General features: G+C 37.0%; 1 protein-coding gene across 1 annotated transcript in view; it reads left to right on the top strand.

Annotated features, from left to right (window-relative positions):
• LOC114141125 (E3 ubiquitin-protein ligase Midline-1-like) overlaps positions 1-12,502 on the top strand; it is a 34,067-nt gene extending 21,565 nt beyond the window's left edge. The window contains exons 4-10 of the mRNA XM_028011565.1: positions 3,222-3,329; positions 5,228-5,376; positions 5,656-5,783; positions 6,793-6,936; positions 9,765-9,926; positions 10,006-10,213; positions 10,287-12,502. Coding sequence (XP_027867366.1) covers positions 3,222-3,329; positions 5,228-5,376; positions 5,656-5,783; positions 6,793-6,936; positions 9,765-9,926; positions 10,006-10,213; positions 10,287-10,635 — 1,248 coding nt within the window. The 3' untranslated portion in view covers positions 10,636-12,502. The remainder of the gene's footprint in view (positions 1-3,221; positions 3,330-5,227; positions 5,377-5,655; positions 5,784-6,792; positions 6,937-9,764; positions 9,927-10,005; positions 10,214-10,286) is intronic.
• Positions 12,503-17,965: the final 5,463 nt, after the last annotated feature.

A 17,965-nucleotide genomic window follows, 5' to 3' on the forward strand; every position in this document is an offset into this window, starting at 1 on the left:
CCCCCTTTTAAGACTGAATCACAGATTGGTAAACGTCAAGAGATGTGCTAATCCTAATCTACACAGGCAGATGAAACAGACTTGACACAAATATGTGCATTTTAGCAAATGTAAAGATACTCAGTTTGAAACTTTGTTTGCACATATTTAACTGTAGCTGATATGTTTTTGAATAAACTCAACAGAAAATGTGTATTTTGTCATACCATGATGCATTAAAATAACAAGGCCTTTCTAAAGTTTTTATTTCTCAGATTTTCTCTTATTGATTACAAACATTAGGTTTTATTGGGATTAGGCCAACACAAATTAGCACGTACTGGTGAAAATTTATTTTTTTAAAATTGAAATCTGGTCCTCAAATCCTTAATTAAAAATATAGTCTTAACTATTGCCTTCATAAGTCACCCTACAAGAAAAGAGTCCACCATTGTGTGTTATAATTTCAGTACAAAAGCAGCTGTTCTGTGAAGGCCTCAGGTTTGTTAGAGAATATAATAATAATAATAATAATAATAATAAAACAGAGAGAATCACAGAAGTGTCATCAATTGAGAGACTTCTGCTCTGCTTTGTCAGTATAGTTTTGAATTCTTCTTTGGGTTTATTTCACATCTCACTTGATTCTTTTGGTTCTCTAATATTATGCTTAATGATTATTCATTCATTTATTCATTCGTGTACTTATCTTCAGTTATTTTCCCTGTTGTTCCTCTGTTGTGTTTACATAGTCTGTCATTTTGAGTCGTTCTCCCTCAGTGCCACAGTTCACAACTACGGCTCATGTAATTGATTAAACTCACTTGTTTTTTCCCCCCACTAATCACACCTCCCGGTATACATGTTCCTCCAGTTTTTACTACTTGCTGGATTCAATTCTCCAGTTCATCATATTTCCTTCGTGGTTCAGTGCCATTTGGCTGACTGTGTTATTTTGGCACCTTAGTTTTCCAGCGTGTATGTTTTTTGGACTTTGTCTAAGCTACACTTTTCTCAGGATATTGCTTGCATCCTGCCTGTGTTTGGGTCCTCATTTAGCACAGGTTAGGCTATAAAACAACTATTCCAAACTTTGTACTTCTTATGGAACTTTCTTCATCTGATCTTCTGAACACAGAAAGAGTTTTTCACAAACCTGTCAACATGGAATGAACTAACACAGGGCAAATATTAGAAATATCTGTTACGCTGTGAAATACTTTGCCAAGCACTGCAGCAGCAGAATTAATCCAACAGTAAAGTAATGGTGTCTCTTTGTAGAAGAGTTCTTCCACATGCTCCAGGCTAAGATAATTTAAGACGCTTTGTGTTTAAATGAAACACTTAATGTTTCTTATAGCCGACAATCTGTCACACTGAATATATCCTCCATGGGGCTTTGGCTCGCAGTAGATACTTTACATCTGTACAAGACATGATGAATTTGGTCACAACTGGAGCACTGACATATTTTAGGCTGCAACATGGCCTCCTGAATATTAACGGATGTTGTCTTAATAGAATGTGGAATGTTTAATTCTTCTCAAAGAAAGAGTTAGCAAGAGTTCAACCATAAGTTACACCTAACCTTCAATAGTTGCAGTTTCTGGTTAATGTGTGGCATTTATATATATATATATATATATATATATATATATATATATAAACACACACACATGATTTTGAGTACCAAATCCAAGGTGCAAGCATTTCACAAAGTGCAAAGCTTTACATTGGTGTCAAAGAAACCAATTAGCAAAGTTGTAGCAGCAGCTGCCGAGGCTTCCTCGCTGGGCAAAGGAACCGTGGTATTTGCTCAGCATGTTTCACATTAACACAGATGTACTCCAGGTGGCAAATTGTTGCTTTTGGCAACACAAACCAGGAAAAAATTATATAAACGCAGTAAGAAAGGACTGAATACTTTGAGTATTCAGTCAAAGTCCTTTACAAGCGCGTTTGGCTCAGTGTAGGAAATAAAATGACTTCCCATGATGTAATTATTAAAACTTTTGTCAGCACACAGAGAGACTAAGTTTGAATGAATAACTGCACTTTAATAATCACTTGGTAACTCTCGCAACAGACTTCCCTTTTATGGCTCCCTGCGCCATCACTTGGTTGCAGCAAGAAAACTTTACAAGGTGCTTAAAGGACCACTAGGAAATTACTACAATAGGAAACTGTGAGTTATGCCAAGACCAGCAACCTTATAAATGGACGAACAGGTTTCACAGCCTGCTCAGTGTGTCAAGCTACCTGTGAAGGGAATCAAATGCTGGAGAGAAGTACGCCAAATGCTTGTTGTCTTTGGTGGAAACGACACACAATTGCTCTGAATGGTAATTATCTGAATTTGCAAAATACCTCCAACTAAATTAAACGATTTCTCTCCTCTAATTTCTATCATTGGGATCTGGATTCATAAAGAAGAATACAAATCCCACAGACAGTTCTTCTTCTTAAAATATTCACTCCTCAATCTTTGTCAAATCTCAAATGTTTATGTACAGAAAGGAATCCGGATCCCTGTTTCAGTCTGTTGACTTATAAAATACAACAAAATAACATCTGGACAACAAATAACTCCTCCTGTTGCATATGTCATTCTTTGAAGTTGATCAAATTTTCTTTGAGCTAATTTTTTACATAGAAAATCACTAAGTCATCAGTTACTAAAGAAGAAATTAGACACTGCTGGTACAAACCAAACTGAACTAGAACTTGAGTGATACCAAGTTTTAGCCGGTAAATGGCAAAATCATGAATATTACAAGTAACAGAGGATTTAAATATATTAATCTTAGCATAATTCAATTTTATAATACAAAATAAGTGCCAAAAATCTGAATCTTTTCCCCTAATATTCCCATTGTCTGAGATACTCCCATTTTCAACCAGGAGAAACACTGGAATTATTTATTGCTAAAACAGCTCAATCTTAGCACAAGGTCCCATGTAAGTCCTAGAACGGTGAAATCCACAAACATGCAGACGCCCACACATATTTGTGCTGTTAAGATAACACGGGTAGTTTTGTTTTATCACTCAAGGCAGAAGCAAAATATTAAAAAAAGCCTAATTATTCACCAAGTTCTTGCTTTAGTATAAGATGGATGAAGAAAAATGTTTTCTTGGTACAACATATCACACCACAATATAAATGTACACACTCTGTAAACTTTCCATGTTTCCCCGTCTCGTCTTTGTCAATTTGATGCCATCTGTGAATTGATTTTCAGGTAAATGCATCACGCCAGGAGGGCAAGCTCCTGGAGGAGTGCGACGTCCTGATTGACATCATCCAGCAGAGGAGGCAGATCATTGGCAGCAAGATTAAAGAGGGGAAGGTGAAGTGAAAAAGTAGAACGGTGTGACCTCAAATAGCACACAGTGTTTTTATTCTGTCCTCAAACTGTTTAAAATTTCAAAAGTATAACAAAAAAAAACATGAAAATCTTAAATTATTGAAAAGCCCTTGTTAAGAAGGGCTTGTATGAATTCTGTTTGTATTTAAACAAGCAGAATTTGTGAGTAACTCTAACAAAAGCTGAAAAAAAGAATACAAAAGAAACCCTGGAATACATGGAAGGTTTTGAAAGACCTGTGGATTATCACCTTACAGTTTAACCGGAGTGTGATTGGGTTTAAGATCCTGTAATGATGGCCTAGCACACTACCGCACAATGTTCTGGGAGAGATAATTGTACTAAATACTTAGTTTTTCTTTTAAGGCTCAGACTGGTTTTGATAAATTTGTTCCTCAAAGAAAGAAAGTGGCTTTTTGTTTTTACTCAGGTTGTCTTTTGAAAGCATAAACATTTGTTGTTTCACTTCAAATATTACAGTATGAAAAACCCCTCAAAAGAAATCATTAAGGGGGCAAACTCTTTCACAGCAGATGGCAAACTACTCAGATGCCTGAGATTCAAACCCTTCTGAACAGACGGGAGGTGGCAGATTGGCCAAAGAAACATCCCACAGCATATGGAGAAGATGTTTGCTTGTACTCTCAACCCAAATGATAATTTAAGCTCCATGTAATGAGACTTGGTGTGCTTCAGAGTTTTTTTTTTTTTTTCCCAACCGTCTATCTTCAACAATCTCAACATTTAGCACTGAATGAGAAAGAATGTGCATAGACGCTTGGCATTTTTGTCATAAACTGGATCCAGAGGTTATGGCTATGGTATAATCTTTCCTGGGATACAGTTTCTGTTCTGTGTTTATTTTGGTACAAGCCAAACTGCTGATGAAATGTCGTTTGACCTCAATCTAACCAGTGACCTAAATCTGCCTCTTAAAAAGCAAAGAGAATGAAACTGGACGGCAAACGAGAGAAGCTGAAATCTCAGATTTGCATGCAACAAAAATCACCAACATGGCTGATTTAAAAAAATGTTAAGAAAGTTTGGGATTTCACCATAAAACGATTGCTTCATTACATTTTGCACCAGTTTATTTGTATGTTTTCCTCATAAATTTTGCTCTTATAATCCCCTAAACCTTGGTTGATAACACAATGTAAACTAAAGAAACCAAATAATTTGTTTGGTCCTTCACTGACATAAACTTGAATAAATGTGATTTCTTGGTTTTAATACAAAACGAATTTTTTTTTTCCATCTTGTCATAATGAGGTAATTGTGTGTAGAATTTTGAGAGCAGAGATTAAATTAATATAATTTGGAATAAAACGTAACAAACTGTGGAAAAACTGAATCACTATAAATAGTTTCAGGCTGCAGGGTATGTTTGGCTTCTCTACACATGGTAGAGTAGCCAAACAGTTCTATCAACAAATGAGATACTGATAGGATTTGTTTCTAACCAGTAGAATTTTGTATTATGGATATCACATTTGAAAAATAAGAAGATTTGAAATGCCTTGGTCTCATTGTTTACATGACAAAATTTGGCAGTCAGCAGGTGCTTGTACACTGTGTGTTTACAGAGTGCTTTACAGGTTCACAACTCTAGAGACAAGAAGGTTAAAACCAATCTACTCCAAGTCAGTGTAAATTTAGCTAAAAAAAGATTGATGTTCTTGAACTTGTACCATTTTCTACCTGCTCTTATACTGATATAAATGAGAAAACATCAAGAAATACAGAATGTCCTAGTCTTGACCTTTTGTGCAAATGTCAACATTAGTCTCCATGTAGCCACATAAAGAGCTGCAGTCTTGCCATTTTCTATTCGTCTTAAAAGCCAATCTGCTGAAAGTTCTCCATTTCAATGATTTCAGGCTCAAAGGCTTCGGAAGCTGGCCCAGCAGATTTCCAACTGCAAGCAGTGCATCGAGAGATCCTCGGCCCTCATCACACAGGCCGATCAGACACTGAAGGAAACGGATCACGCTCGCTTCCTGCAGACGGCCAAGAGCATCAATGAAAGGTCAGGCTGCCTGGCAGAGATTTCAACTCGAGCCTCACCAGCTACAAAGTATTGAGTCCCAATCGAGCGTTTTGTGGACCGATTTCAACAAGTTGGGCTTGTGTGCTAAATTAATTTTCCTACTGCTAAATTCAGGAACTCTTGTGAATCTGATTTTCATATCTGAAGCCTATTCACAACACGTGGTCCATGCTTTACATTCTGACCAAAGAGTGAATATTAGCACGGATGAAACATAAGGTGTAAAATCCTTTTCCATTTCTATTTATAATAATCTAGGGTTTCCATGGCAACAGCATCAACCCAGGTGCTGATTCCAGAGATCCACCTAACAGACACGTTTGACACGTTTGCTCTGGATTTCACCAGAGAGAAGAAGTTGCTGGAGAATCTGGATTACCTCACAGGTTAGAGACATTTTACATCAAGAATGTATTCACAGCCAAAAGGAAAATCTGATTTTATTCTGAATTCATTAACCCTTGTGAAACTTAAGACTTTACAGAGAACTAATAAAGTTTCTTTCAAGTTTTAGTTTAATTTTCCTTAATTTAATTTCATTCAAGTCTGTCTTTAAGTATTGCTTTAGTAGTTATACTTCATCCAATTAACTCCTAAATTAATGTCAAACATTACCTTCCCCATCTTTCATTTGCTTGGAAGTATCAAAATGTCACTGTTAATTGATCGGCACACTAGGGACAGAAGAAAAGAAAAAAAGAACGATGGGGTTTGTTGTGGATTTGAAGCCTGGTGAAAATGGTTGGCTCATATTTATTCTCTGCGACGCATGAGGGCTTCGCTGGAGGGTATTTCACTCAGTGAATCAGCCTGAATCACTCCACTATGTGCAGCCACTCATGACAGAATGCTTGGGAGTGGGGAGCAAGTGACAGGCACAAAAAGAGATAAGAAGTGACTTTACAATCATTTCAAGCTGGGCTTTTGTATCTTTGTTTTTCTACCTCGCTTTGTTCTCCTCCTGCAAGAAGCTCAATGGACTTAACACAAAAGGAGTCATTTCCAACTAAATTCCCATAACATTTGTTTTCCCCACGAATCAATGCGTCAGTGAAATAGAGCCAGCAGTTTCTGTGATTATACACTAAGTGACTAAGATTTTGTGTTTCTAATGAGGTTGTGCTATGTTCTGTTCCCGCTGTGTTAATGTGATTTGGAGATTTATTTCTATTGCCATTATTATTGAACCTGTAACGCTTGCATCTCAAAATGAGTTTCAACCCCCCCCCCCATAAAAGTCCTAAATTAGATTCTTGTGCACATAAGGGAGGTTTATTAGGCTGAATTTTATTGGAACTACTAAAAACTGGTGAATCACCAGCTTGGGACTTCTCTAATGCAATCTCTTGCATCTGGGGGTGCAAAGATAATGTTCCTGCTTTCGGTTCTCTACAGCTCCAAGCGCTCCATGCATAAGGGAAGAGTTGTGCACAGCTTCCTATGACACAATCAGTGTCCACTGGACATCTGATGATGAATTCACAGTTGTGTCCTATGAGCTGCAGTACGCCATCTTCACCGGACAGTCCAACATCGCCAGTAAGTGCATTATGGACATCAGGTCCACATTATGTTAATTCTAACTGTAGTACAACTGTAAGTATTTTATTTCCATATTGCCAGAATTCATGTCCAATTATACAACGAAGGAAGAAAAATGCCTTTTTACTATGAGAATCTAAGGCCCTATTTACATGACATCAGGGCAGTAAATCGTCAACATTTTGGCTGCTTGTTTACACGGTTTTTGGCTGGACAAAACCGCAAATGTTTGACAATGGCCTCCATAGGGAGACGTTTTTAGAAATGTAATATGAATCATGTCTGTGTAAACATAGATGGAAAATATTTGGAAACAATGAGGCTTGAGCACTCGGGCCTCGTTTTCACATGCACAACAGCAGACATCCAACTTCTGTTCGTCTCGCTGCAACTCTTCAGATTATCTGACGAGTTAAAGCAATAGCTAACAAAAAATATTGGTACAAATATTTACCCTACATGATATTTTTTTCACATTTTACAAGCACAATGTATTTTATTTAGGTTTTATTCAGATTCTATGTAACAAACCAACCCAAGGCAGTAGAAACATGGCTTGCAATATCTTTTAAATAAAAACCTCAAATGTGGGGCAAACGTATGCATTCACCTTTACTCAAAAAAATATACACTGAAAACATTTGAAAGTCATGGATCATTTTCCATCATCTTCAAAACCAAATGTCGAATTACTTTGAGCTGACAGATTGTATGTGCGCGATCTGTGCAGGTAAAGGATTACAAATCACATCTCACATGTATAAAGAAAAGACGGTTTCCTTTAGCAAAACATTCTGCTACCTGGATATGAAAAGCAGTTTTGTTTTATTTTCCTGTGCAAGAACAGACGAAACCAAGAGGATGGAGGCATTTTTGTCACGATGACAGCTAAGAGAAAAAAATAATCTAGTATCAGTCACTTAAAACGGAGAACATTTTATGGAACAATTACCTTGTAGTGTATACTTACATACACATCAGTCAAACACCCACAAGACCTTAGAAATCTTGAGTACGGCTGAGTGAGCAACAACTACATGGAGGAAAATGGGGTCAAGGCACCTGAAGACAAGCTCCCCTGCTGCCTTTCAATCAAACCACCTCATCTCTGTCTTTCATCTGCTCCAGATTTGAAATATTTTAAAGATTCAAAGACTTCTCAGGAAAAGTTTCCATTTCTTTAGTGCTTCATTTTCTTGTTTTATATTCTTGATGGTTATCTAATAAAGCATTCCTTTATAAGGTGGTTTCTTTTTCCATTACAACCCTCATTATTTTAATGCTTAAAGAATATTAAAAAAAACAACATTTATCACAGTAATGTGACTCTTAATTTCCTTATTGCTGTCGTATCCCAGTCTCTTTTTTTTCAATAATATGTTATGTTTACGGCACTCACTCTTATCACATTCACTAATGACAGAGGTGTTGCTTTCAAAGTCGGGGTCAAGTGGCAGATAATATAATAATTATAATATATAATTATAATTATATATATAATTCTCCCTGGACCCACCAAGGGGGAAGTCTAAGTCTTGTAAATATAAACTATTTGCTTCTTTATTACAGTTTGAGAATGTTTAAACTGATGTGTTTACCCACATTTGCAGGTAGCTGCAATCCGCAGTCAAACAAATCAGGTTTTACTTTAAGGAGGTCATCGGCTCGATTTTCATGCAAATGTGCCGAAATATAAATTGTTTTGCATTACATTCCAGTTTATTCTAGCTAATGATATCCTTTTAATCAAATGCATATGTTGATTTATTAGTCAACTAATAGATGAGATTGTAGCCAATCTGTAGTTTTTCAAACCAACTCAAGACAAAATTAATGGTCTTAAAGTTTGCTGTTGTCTTCAACTGTTCATATGTTCAGTAAAGATAAAAAAAACCCCCAAAAAACTAAATGTGTTAATTTAAACTTGAACTTGTCAAAGCTGCTAGCTTAACCTTAGCTTTTTATTTGTTGTGATTGGAAGATGGTGTCCATCTTTCAATGGTGCAGTTGCACTGGGACTGGTCAAACATTTTACCTCAAGTCAGAAAATATCTTATTACCAGGCTCGTCAAACAGTGAAACATCTTTACCCTGGTGTAAACAGTGTAAAAAATTATATAGTTTACATAATATACTTTAGTTTTTCACCCAATGCAGACTTTGTGTTAAAATTTGTTATGGCTTTTTAATAACAGGAATGCTGTCAAACAATTCATTTAGCACACAATTTAAGCTTAATCGCAAGGCCAGCATAAGCATGCTATTTTTAGTTCAATTTTCTATTCAACTTTATAAATCACATTGTAAATATGACAGGAAGTTTGCTCTCGTGGTCTTTGAACACATTATACGAACCATGAGGAGCATGTTTTGACTATTTTCACTTCCGAGTGCCTAGCAAGGAAGTGAAAATGAAAAAAAAACAACCATGTCAATCTCTCAGGAAAAGAAGAAAAATGACATGAGGAGTATATGTACGCTCACAAAAACACTTTGGCCTTGGAGGCACTGTGGAAAAGCAGAGGTACCATTAAATAAACCCACACTGAAAACACTCGCAGCAGAAAGTATTGTGCTGGTATGAAGCCAACGAGGTGTGAATTGTTTCCTCTTGTGCCTTTTCTTACCCTCTTACCTGCTCCCACAGCCAAGGGCTTGCACATCCTTTTCAATTTAGCACACTATGCTGTCACATAGTAGTACATTGATCTTCTGCTGGCTTTTTTTTAAAAGGAAATTGTTTTGTGGACTAAAAGTATGCCTTCAGTAGTAAGTGTTAGGAAAGTTTCTTGTTACTTTATAACTGCTTTCCCTCTTCCACCTAGGTCTATGTAACTCATTAGAAAGTTGGATGATTGTTCCAAACATCAAGCAAAACCACTACACAGTGCATGGTTTGCAGAGCGGCACCAAGTACATTTTCGTTGTCAAGGCCATTAATCAAGCAGGAAGCAGAAGCAGTGAGCCGGGGACTCTAAAAACCAACAGTAAGAAATCAAACATTTTCCTCTGTATGCAACAATAAAGTTAAACTCTTAAAATAGTCAAAATGTCTTTCATAACCAGGCCAGCCATTCAAACTGGATCCGAAATCTGCTCACAAGAAGCTCAAGGTTTCCCATGATAACCTCACAGTGGAGCGGGATGAAACCACGTCCAAGAAAGGCCACAGTCAGGATCGGTTCACCAGCCAGAGCAGCTACGGCGTGGTGGGAAATGTCTACATCGACAGCGGGCGTCACTATTGGGAGGCTCTGATTGGAGGGAGTACATGGTAGGAAACATTTCTACAGCACCTAACCAAATGTTCTTTGTTTGAATCTTAACTTGCTTTTTCTGCTAAAAAGGTACGCTATAGGCATTGCCTACAAGTCTGCCCCCAAGCACGAGTGGATTGGCAAGAACTCGGCTTCTTGGGTGCTCTGCCGCTGCAACAACTCCTGGGTGGTTCGTCACAACAGCAAGGAGCTGGCCATCGAACCCTCACCCCAACTGCGGCGGGTCGGGGTCTTGCTGGATTACGATGCCGGATATGTGGCTTTTTATGATGCCGTCGGTTCCCAACACTTACACACCTTTCACGTCTCCTTCATCCAGCCTGTGTGTCCCGTGTTTAATGTATGGAATAAGTGTCTGACGATACTCACTGGTCTCCCTATACCCGACCATCTAGAGGGACTAGAACCTGGTAACTAAATGGTACAAAAACACAATGAAACTCACAGAAAGTCACTACCTTCTAGCTGCACTGGGCAACACTTATTCAAACTATGCTTTCTGGGTAGAGAGCCAAAGAGTGAGTCATCCTCTTCTGCTACAGTTAGCCACATTAAATTCTGGTCATGGACGATTATGTGTCCAGAAGTAGGGACAAAACAGAAAAATATAAACTGTCTTTTCTGACCTCAACCATAAAACATGCTTGAAAAAAAGAAAAGAACAAGTAAGCATGTCTGTGTTTGATCTATTCTTCATATAATTTCTAGCTTATCTGGATCGTCACAGAATGTTTGTTTCCTGGTATGCCACTAAAACTACTCAGCATATGTTCACAGTTACCCAGTGCAGCAACAGTGCCTTGAAAAAGTACATACACTCCTTAATTTCTTTAATAATGAGACAGCTATAGTGATTTTTTAAAAGATCATCTTAAAATAAACACTGTTCACCATTTACTAGTTCGGTAACTTCTGAAAGCAATTGGTTATACTTGATTTTATTTAGTTGCGTTAGTGCTAATGAGACAAATACAACTGCATGCCACACTTTTTAGATTCACATTTTCTTAAATAGTTCTAAAGTTCTGCATCTTCTTTATTGCACAGTGCAGTCATGTGCTATGTTGTATCGGTCCATCATTTAAACTTCGAAACACACTAAAGATTGGGGGTGTAAACATGAAAAGGTTAGAGGGATGTAGAAACTTTAGCAAGGCACTGCATAGAGGTGTTAGTTTCAAGCTTTCCTAGAATATGTTTCAATATGCTACTAATATGAGGTCGCTTGTTTTCCTGAATCCTTACAGCTCTGCAAAAAGCAGAGGATGGATTTCATATTCTTTGTGTTTTGACAGAGATATTTGAACTATTGCAAAAAGGAAAAAAAGCCACAACTTAATTTTTTAGGTTTTTTTTTTTGTTTATTATTTTTATAGCTCATCTCAATGAAAATAGCACTTTGAAATTTCCATAAAGTACGCAAAGCATATACGAGTACATTTACTTTTTAATCCGTCTTGGTTGCTGTGAAATCCAGAACATGTATATTTTGTACATTTGTTGTACCCCACAAAGCCCTTTTTATTTTTTCTCAGTTCATTCAACAAGGAACCAAAGTAGCCATGGCTGTTCAGATGAATTTTATTCTATGATAAAGTTTGAGATATTTTTAAAAAAATAAGAGATGAATGGAAAATATTGATTGCTGTATTCCCAATATAGACTTTTTTTGCACATTGTTTACACTTTATTCATGGTTTGTAGCCTAAAATGCTCATCTTTTCGTGCAATTTATATGCATTCATACTGGTGAGATGTGTTCTGTCTGACCTAATGTGTTCATTTTGTTTTGTGATCCTGAGTTTATGTGATGTATAATAGGCACGTTGTCGAACAGTTGTATTCCCAGGATATTATTAAATACAAAGGTAAAAATTCACATTGCCGTATCGATTTCTAGTAACTGAAACAAATTTGTGACATTTTCCACATGAATTTTACCCTTAATAATAATGCTGAAGAGTTCCCTCTGCAATGCAAATGTAAAAAAAAGTTCAGCATTTCTCAATTAGATCAGGTTTTGTACACAAAACAATTTACCATTAACCATATGAAGAACAGCTGAGGTTTTTGGACCATCTCTTTGGTAATCCATTGAGCAGATAGATTACCAAATCATCCCATCATCTAATCCAAGATTTGTGCTTTGTTTAATGTGTCCTTTTAAACTTTTTAAAAATGGTGATCTATGTTCAGTCTATGTGAACACTTGTGAAAATCAGGTGCAACACTGTTTCCTGGGATAACAGACAACAGAAAATAAACTTGTTTTTGTTTTCACTTCAGGTTTGTCGTTTCATTTGTGTATTTGAGCAGCTTTGAGACGGATAAATTAATAAAAACATTACAGGGGTTCCATCAAAATCTGGTAATGTATGGAAAAACATCAAATTTTACATTTCTCATGTGTTGTTAGCTTGAGAAAATCACAAAACAAAAATTCAAGCAATTTCAAACATTTTATGGAAAAACTGAGGGGCACCAGCAGGATTTGAAAACCTTCAGTATAGAACTACAGTATGCTGGAGGCTAGGCTTTGTCCATCAAGCCATCTACTATTTTTTTTCATCTGTCAATGTGACTGTCAAAATGTCGACAAAATTTCAAAATTAAATTTGACCATTTTTGATCTGAGTTAAACAGCGGCACTGATTAGCATCATGTCCTCATTTATACACCCAACATTTTGTCTGAGTAATCTAGTCTGCACTTTGGTTGACATCAAAATGCAGAGTTCACCCTAGTTTGGGAATTTCCTGCACAAGAGGAAGTCGTCAAGTTTATTGTGAACTTCCTGCACCCAATCAAGGCCTCTTCCTGGCTTTCAAGGAGTGATTGTTGTCAGACAGCAGGGGTTCATCCCTAAACAGATATGATCTGGTGTAAACTACAGCTTTGTTTGTCATTCACACAGCTCAGTGTGTTCTCTCAGAAAGGATTGCCCAAAAGAATATTTGGCAAACCTCAATTGGTGCTTCTTGAAGCACTCATTAAACTATTACTTATAGACATGGGTTGTTATGAGATTTTATAGTTTTAAATTGACTTAAGCAAAAACACACAACTAGCAATTTAAGTGATTTTTGCACAAAATATACCCTTATGGCCACATTGGATTGCATGTAGTTACAGGATAAGAAGCTGATATTACCCGTTTGTTTTTTGGGGGGTCTATCTGCTCCTCTGTGATGAATGATGCTGATTTTATTTCAATGTCTGGATTGTGTGTGTTTTTGTGACTTGAAATATTTCCAAAGATTCAAATAATTCTTGCTCATGGAAAATTACCAGTCTTTCAGTCAACAAACTGGCAGCAATGGATGAGAGAGGGCCAGATCTGAGTTACTCTATGTTGCTTACAGCCTGAGAAGACTCTGTTCACTCTGGCACTTTCTAAAAAAAAAAAGCAATTTTGATTCCTTTTCAAAGACAGTACTATATACTGAAACCAGAAACTAACCTAATCAGCAGAAGCAAGAAAACAGTAAAGAGAATGCTACAAACGTGACACCTGTAAATGCTCTTGGCATGTAAACTATGTCCTCAGAGCATAATCCTCTCGAAATTAGCTTAGAATGCAGCTGTGTGTAATCAGAACTATCAGGTGTAAAAGCTCCGTTGAAATTATTTGGAGACTTGTAGAGAATTTAGTTAGCATGCGATTGGATGAAGCTTCTTTTAAACAAAGCATTTCTTAAAGTCAGTGAGTGACCAGGTGTTACCAGTGTTGACCACTGGTGCACGAGACACCTGCCAGTACTCTATGTCAACTGGTACTAATTTCTGTGTATTGGTCCCCAAAGAAAAGCTTGGACCTTGCAAGATGGATTTCCCTGTGACACTGATCTTAAAGATTCAACGAATCCTGCTGTTTTGGAAGGTAACCCTGTGCCAGACAGGACACAGGATAATTATTCATTGCTGTCAAGTTTCACCTTTGACCTTTGATGCATATTATAATACTTAATCTCTGAAGTCTAACTTTTTCTTCCAGCTCAACATTATTATTTTGCCTGCTGACCTGCCTGTATCCTCATACAATATCTCTGTGTGACATTTTGAAATAATCGATATACTAACATAATGCATCTTGGAATTTCGCTGCTCAGCTGAATCATCCCGCAGAGGTTGAAGACCTACCGTTTTATTAACCTTTTCTTTATTGGGGAGGATTTGCTGAGCTTGTGTTGTTCCTCTGCACAACCTTGGCTCTTGTGTGCATCCACATGACAACTAATGTAAGCGTCCAGCTACTCAAGCAGCCAGAGCTCCCTAAGGGCACTTTCAGTGTGGTTTAACAAGACACAGATAAAGTGACTCAGTTTCTCCTCATGGGAATTTAAACCGTTGACCGTCCTTCAAAAGGACCGCTTCACCCTCCTTTAGGCAAACACTGTCCCACTTTTGTGCAAAAATTAAACCAGAGCTGGTTTAGTGCGTCGCTGTTTTGTGCTTGTACAAATGCAGCTGCACTCGTCCAGGCAATCTGTCAAGTCCCTCAAGATTATAATTTTTTTTTTTTTTTTATAGCAAGGCCACCACCGACGGAGACCCCAGAAGGCAAACTCTGGAAACTTGCACACTTTGTCATATGTGTCAATAATTCGAGGTCTGTGCTTTATACTATGTGCTACAAAATGCTTTTTACTGTATGAACCTTTTTACCTTTACCACAAACAGCAACATACTTTAGTGTGATTTTATGCGACAGACCAATGCAAAGTAAAACATAATTATGAAGGGGAACTAAAACGACATGAAAGAGCGGTAAGTAGAAAACAATTGTTTAAAGAAAGGTCTTAGAAGTCCCGTTCTGCAAATGTGGAAGAAGATGCCCCAGTGAGATGGAAGTACAATAAAAAAAAAAATTGGTTTAAATTCAAAAAGCTATGTGTGGGGCAAAAAAACGATTGTCGACATCATCCCTATGGTAGCCTGCTAGGAGGAATTATTTTCTTCAGCAAGAAATAAGGAGCTGATCAGAGTTAATAGGAAGTTGTGATAAATACAGGACAATCCTGGAAGCAAATTTATTAAAAGCAGTGGATAAATTAAGACTGGAAGGAAGGTTAGCCCTTCAGCTGGAAAAAAAACCTAAATGCTAGCCACACTTTTCAGTAGGTCATTTGATGAAACATTGAAAAGCTTGCACAACTATTGCCAGTTACTTTTCCCCTATTTTCAGTTCACACAAAATCTCAACAACACATTGAAGTTTATAGCTGTAATGCAACATGCTTAAAGGTTAACGGTTCTGAATACATTCTCAAGGTCCTCCAGATTGCATTTCAAGCTAATGAAAATGATTCAAAATAAGTGAAAAAAAAATGTCAGTGTTTGAAAAGAAATTACAAGAAAAATAGCAAAAATTAGCACACCAACTGATTATCAAATGTTCTTCCAAAGATCCATCTATGGCGAAAATACAGTACATCAGACTTCTACACAACCTAATTAAGAGATAGTGAAGTATAATTTTTAATTACAAAACCAAGTTATTAAAACTTTAAAACTTCATTATCATCCTCATTTCCTGCTGGGCAGTTTTTAAGAAAAAAGAAGTCCTTCCTCTGAGTATCCAGCAGATGTCACTATTAGGATTCAGGAAAATATAGACATGTTGCTGAATAATTCACAATAATTCCCATCAGAATGTTTAGATTCTTTTCACCATGGCCTGAATATAATAGCAGGTAGGTTTTGGAAATTAATTCACACCATTTTATGTGAAGTGTTGGGATATGGATCTATGAATGAGTGTGTTGCAGAGAACTGTAATGCATCAATTGATATTCCATAAGAACTTTTATTTACATTTAAATATTTCACTAGCAAGAACTAAAATAGATCATTTCAATTAATTTGACTTCTATATCTTTGATATGCTCTGATGTGATCTTCATCATTTGAAATTGACATTTCTTCTCCATCACTCCTTTTAAGTAATTATTTTCCAAATTTCTTACTTTTGATCATCACAAAATTCATCTTGCCATATCCCAAGACAGGAGTAAGAACATGAGCCACACTCATTGTATCCGGCAGGTTTTGAGAATGCAATCTATACGCAATTAGGAATTTGTCCATCAATTTCTTTATTCCTAAAGGGATCCCAGTTACTTGGCTCAATCGGTTTACATTATCCATTTTAGGTCTTGCTGGAAGCTTTGAGCAAAACATGCCGAACTTACAGCAGATGACCATATCGAGCAGATTAAGTTTTTTTAGTCCAACTGAGGAATTATTTCCACGTTTTTGGAAAGTTTCTGACAAGGGGAAGGAAAAAAAAGCTTAGGTTGGATAAAAACAAGTCATATTGAAATAATCCGTTATCTTTAAAGGTCAAGATGTCTATTGGTCAATAACCAGTGCTACTTCTGATCCTTTTTTTTCTTTGATTTCAGGTACATTTTCATGCCACCTTCTATTGCCCTGTAGTCCAGTTCAAGAGCACAATGCTGGAGCATTCATCTGTGGACAATAGGTCGGCATGGACACCATGACTGGCCTGCAGCCCCAAATATTGTGTGTTATGACCAGCATCAGTGAACCTTGGTGGCCCATGACCCTGTTGCAGATTTATCTCTGTTCCTTACTTGAACTGCTTTTGATGGATACTGACAACTGCTGACCAGGGACACTCAAAGGTAGCAACAGATCTGGAGATGTTCTGACCCAGAAGTCTAGTCGTCGTTATTTGTCAAGACTCTCTTAAATCCATTAGCTAGCCAATTTTTCCTGCTTCTTACAAATCAACTTTGGGAACAAAATGTTTATGGCTGCACAACACATCCCATTGATGACAGAGTCTCACAGGGTTATTCACTTCACCCATGGATAAAAAGTAATGTCTGTTCTGTATATTTTATTGCTAGCACTGCTGGAGCAATCAGATTTTTACAATCTGATGCTGACTCCTAGACGTCTGACACAATCCAAGCCAAAGATAAAGAATGATTTATGCCTTTTGCCTTTAATGATGCTGCATGGGTTTGGGAGGTTTTCGGCCGACACTACTCAGATTTTTTCTATTATGCTGTTCTGTTTTTTGCTTTTGTCACACCCAGAAAAATCCAGCTAATTTAATAACAGACCCAAGTGAAGGAAAACATTTTTTAAAACAAATATATTTTGTGAAAAATATAATTAACTTCAACGTATAAAGCACTACTGGGTCAGTGCTTTGGGTTTTGGTGAGAATTTCTGTCTTCTCAAAACTGCAGTCGGTGATGGCAGATGACTGCTCACACTTTTCTGCTGGAGGTTTGTTCCTTCTCTCACTTGTTATGCAAGGTTAAGCCAGGATATACATATAAAAGAATGATAATTTTACTCTGGCAAACATATATTAAAACTCACCTATAAGCTTTGGTGTCATTTAAGAAAATAAATAAATAAATCTCCCACTGAAAGGACAGCAGACAGGAGGGTATTAATGAATATGACCCCCAGCTCAGCAGAGTACACTTGCCAGCTGCTACTTTTCAAATGAAATTCAAATCTTTCTTGCCAAATCTTGTGTTGACTTGTGCTTTTTTGTGAAATAGTTTCTATCACTTCTGTACTAATGTGTTTAATCAAAAAGCTGCTGTGTGCTTCAATCTTGAACTCTTATCTTTGTCTGCCAAGGTGCCAATTGCCTTGGCACAAAGTGAATCCATTGACTTGGCAAAGCCAGGGGCAAAATTCAAGTTAAAATGATCAATTTGCAACATATTAATTATGCAACTTGAAAGTTAATTTTTTGA

The sequence above is a fragment of the Xiphophorus couchianus genome, chromosome 24 (assembly GCF_001444195.1).
Source record: "Xiphophorus couchianus chromosome 24, X_couchianus-1.0, whole genome shotgun sequence".
Taxonomy (NCBI): domain Eukaryota; kingdom Metazoa; phylum Chordata; class Actinopteri; order Cyprinodontiformes; family Poeciliidae; genus Xiphophorus; species Xiphophorus couchianus.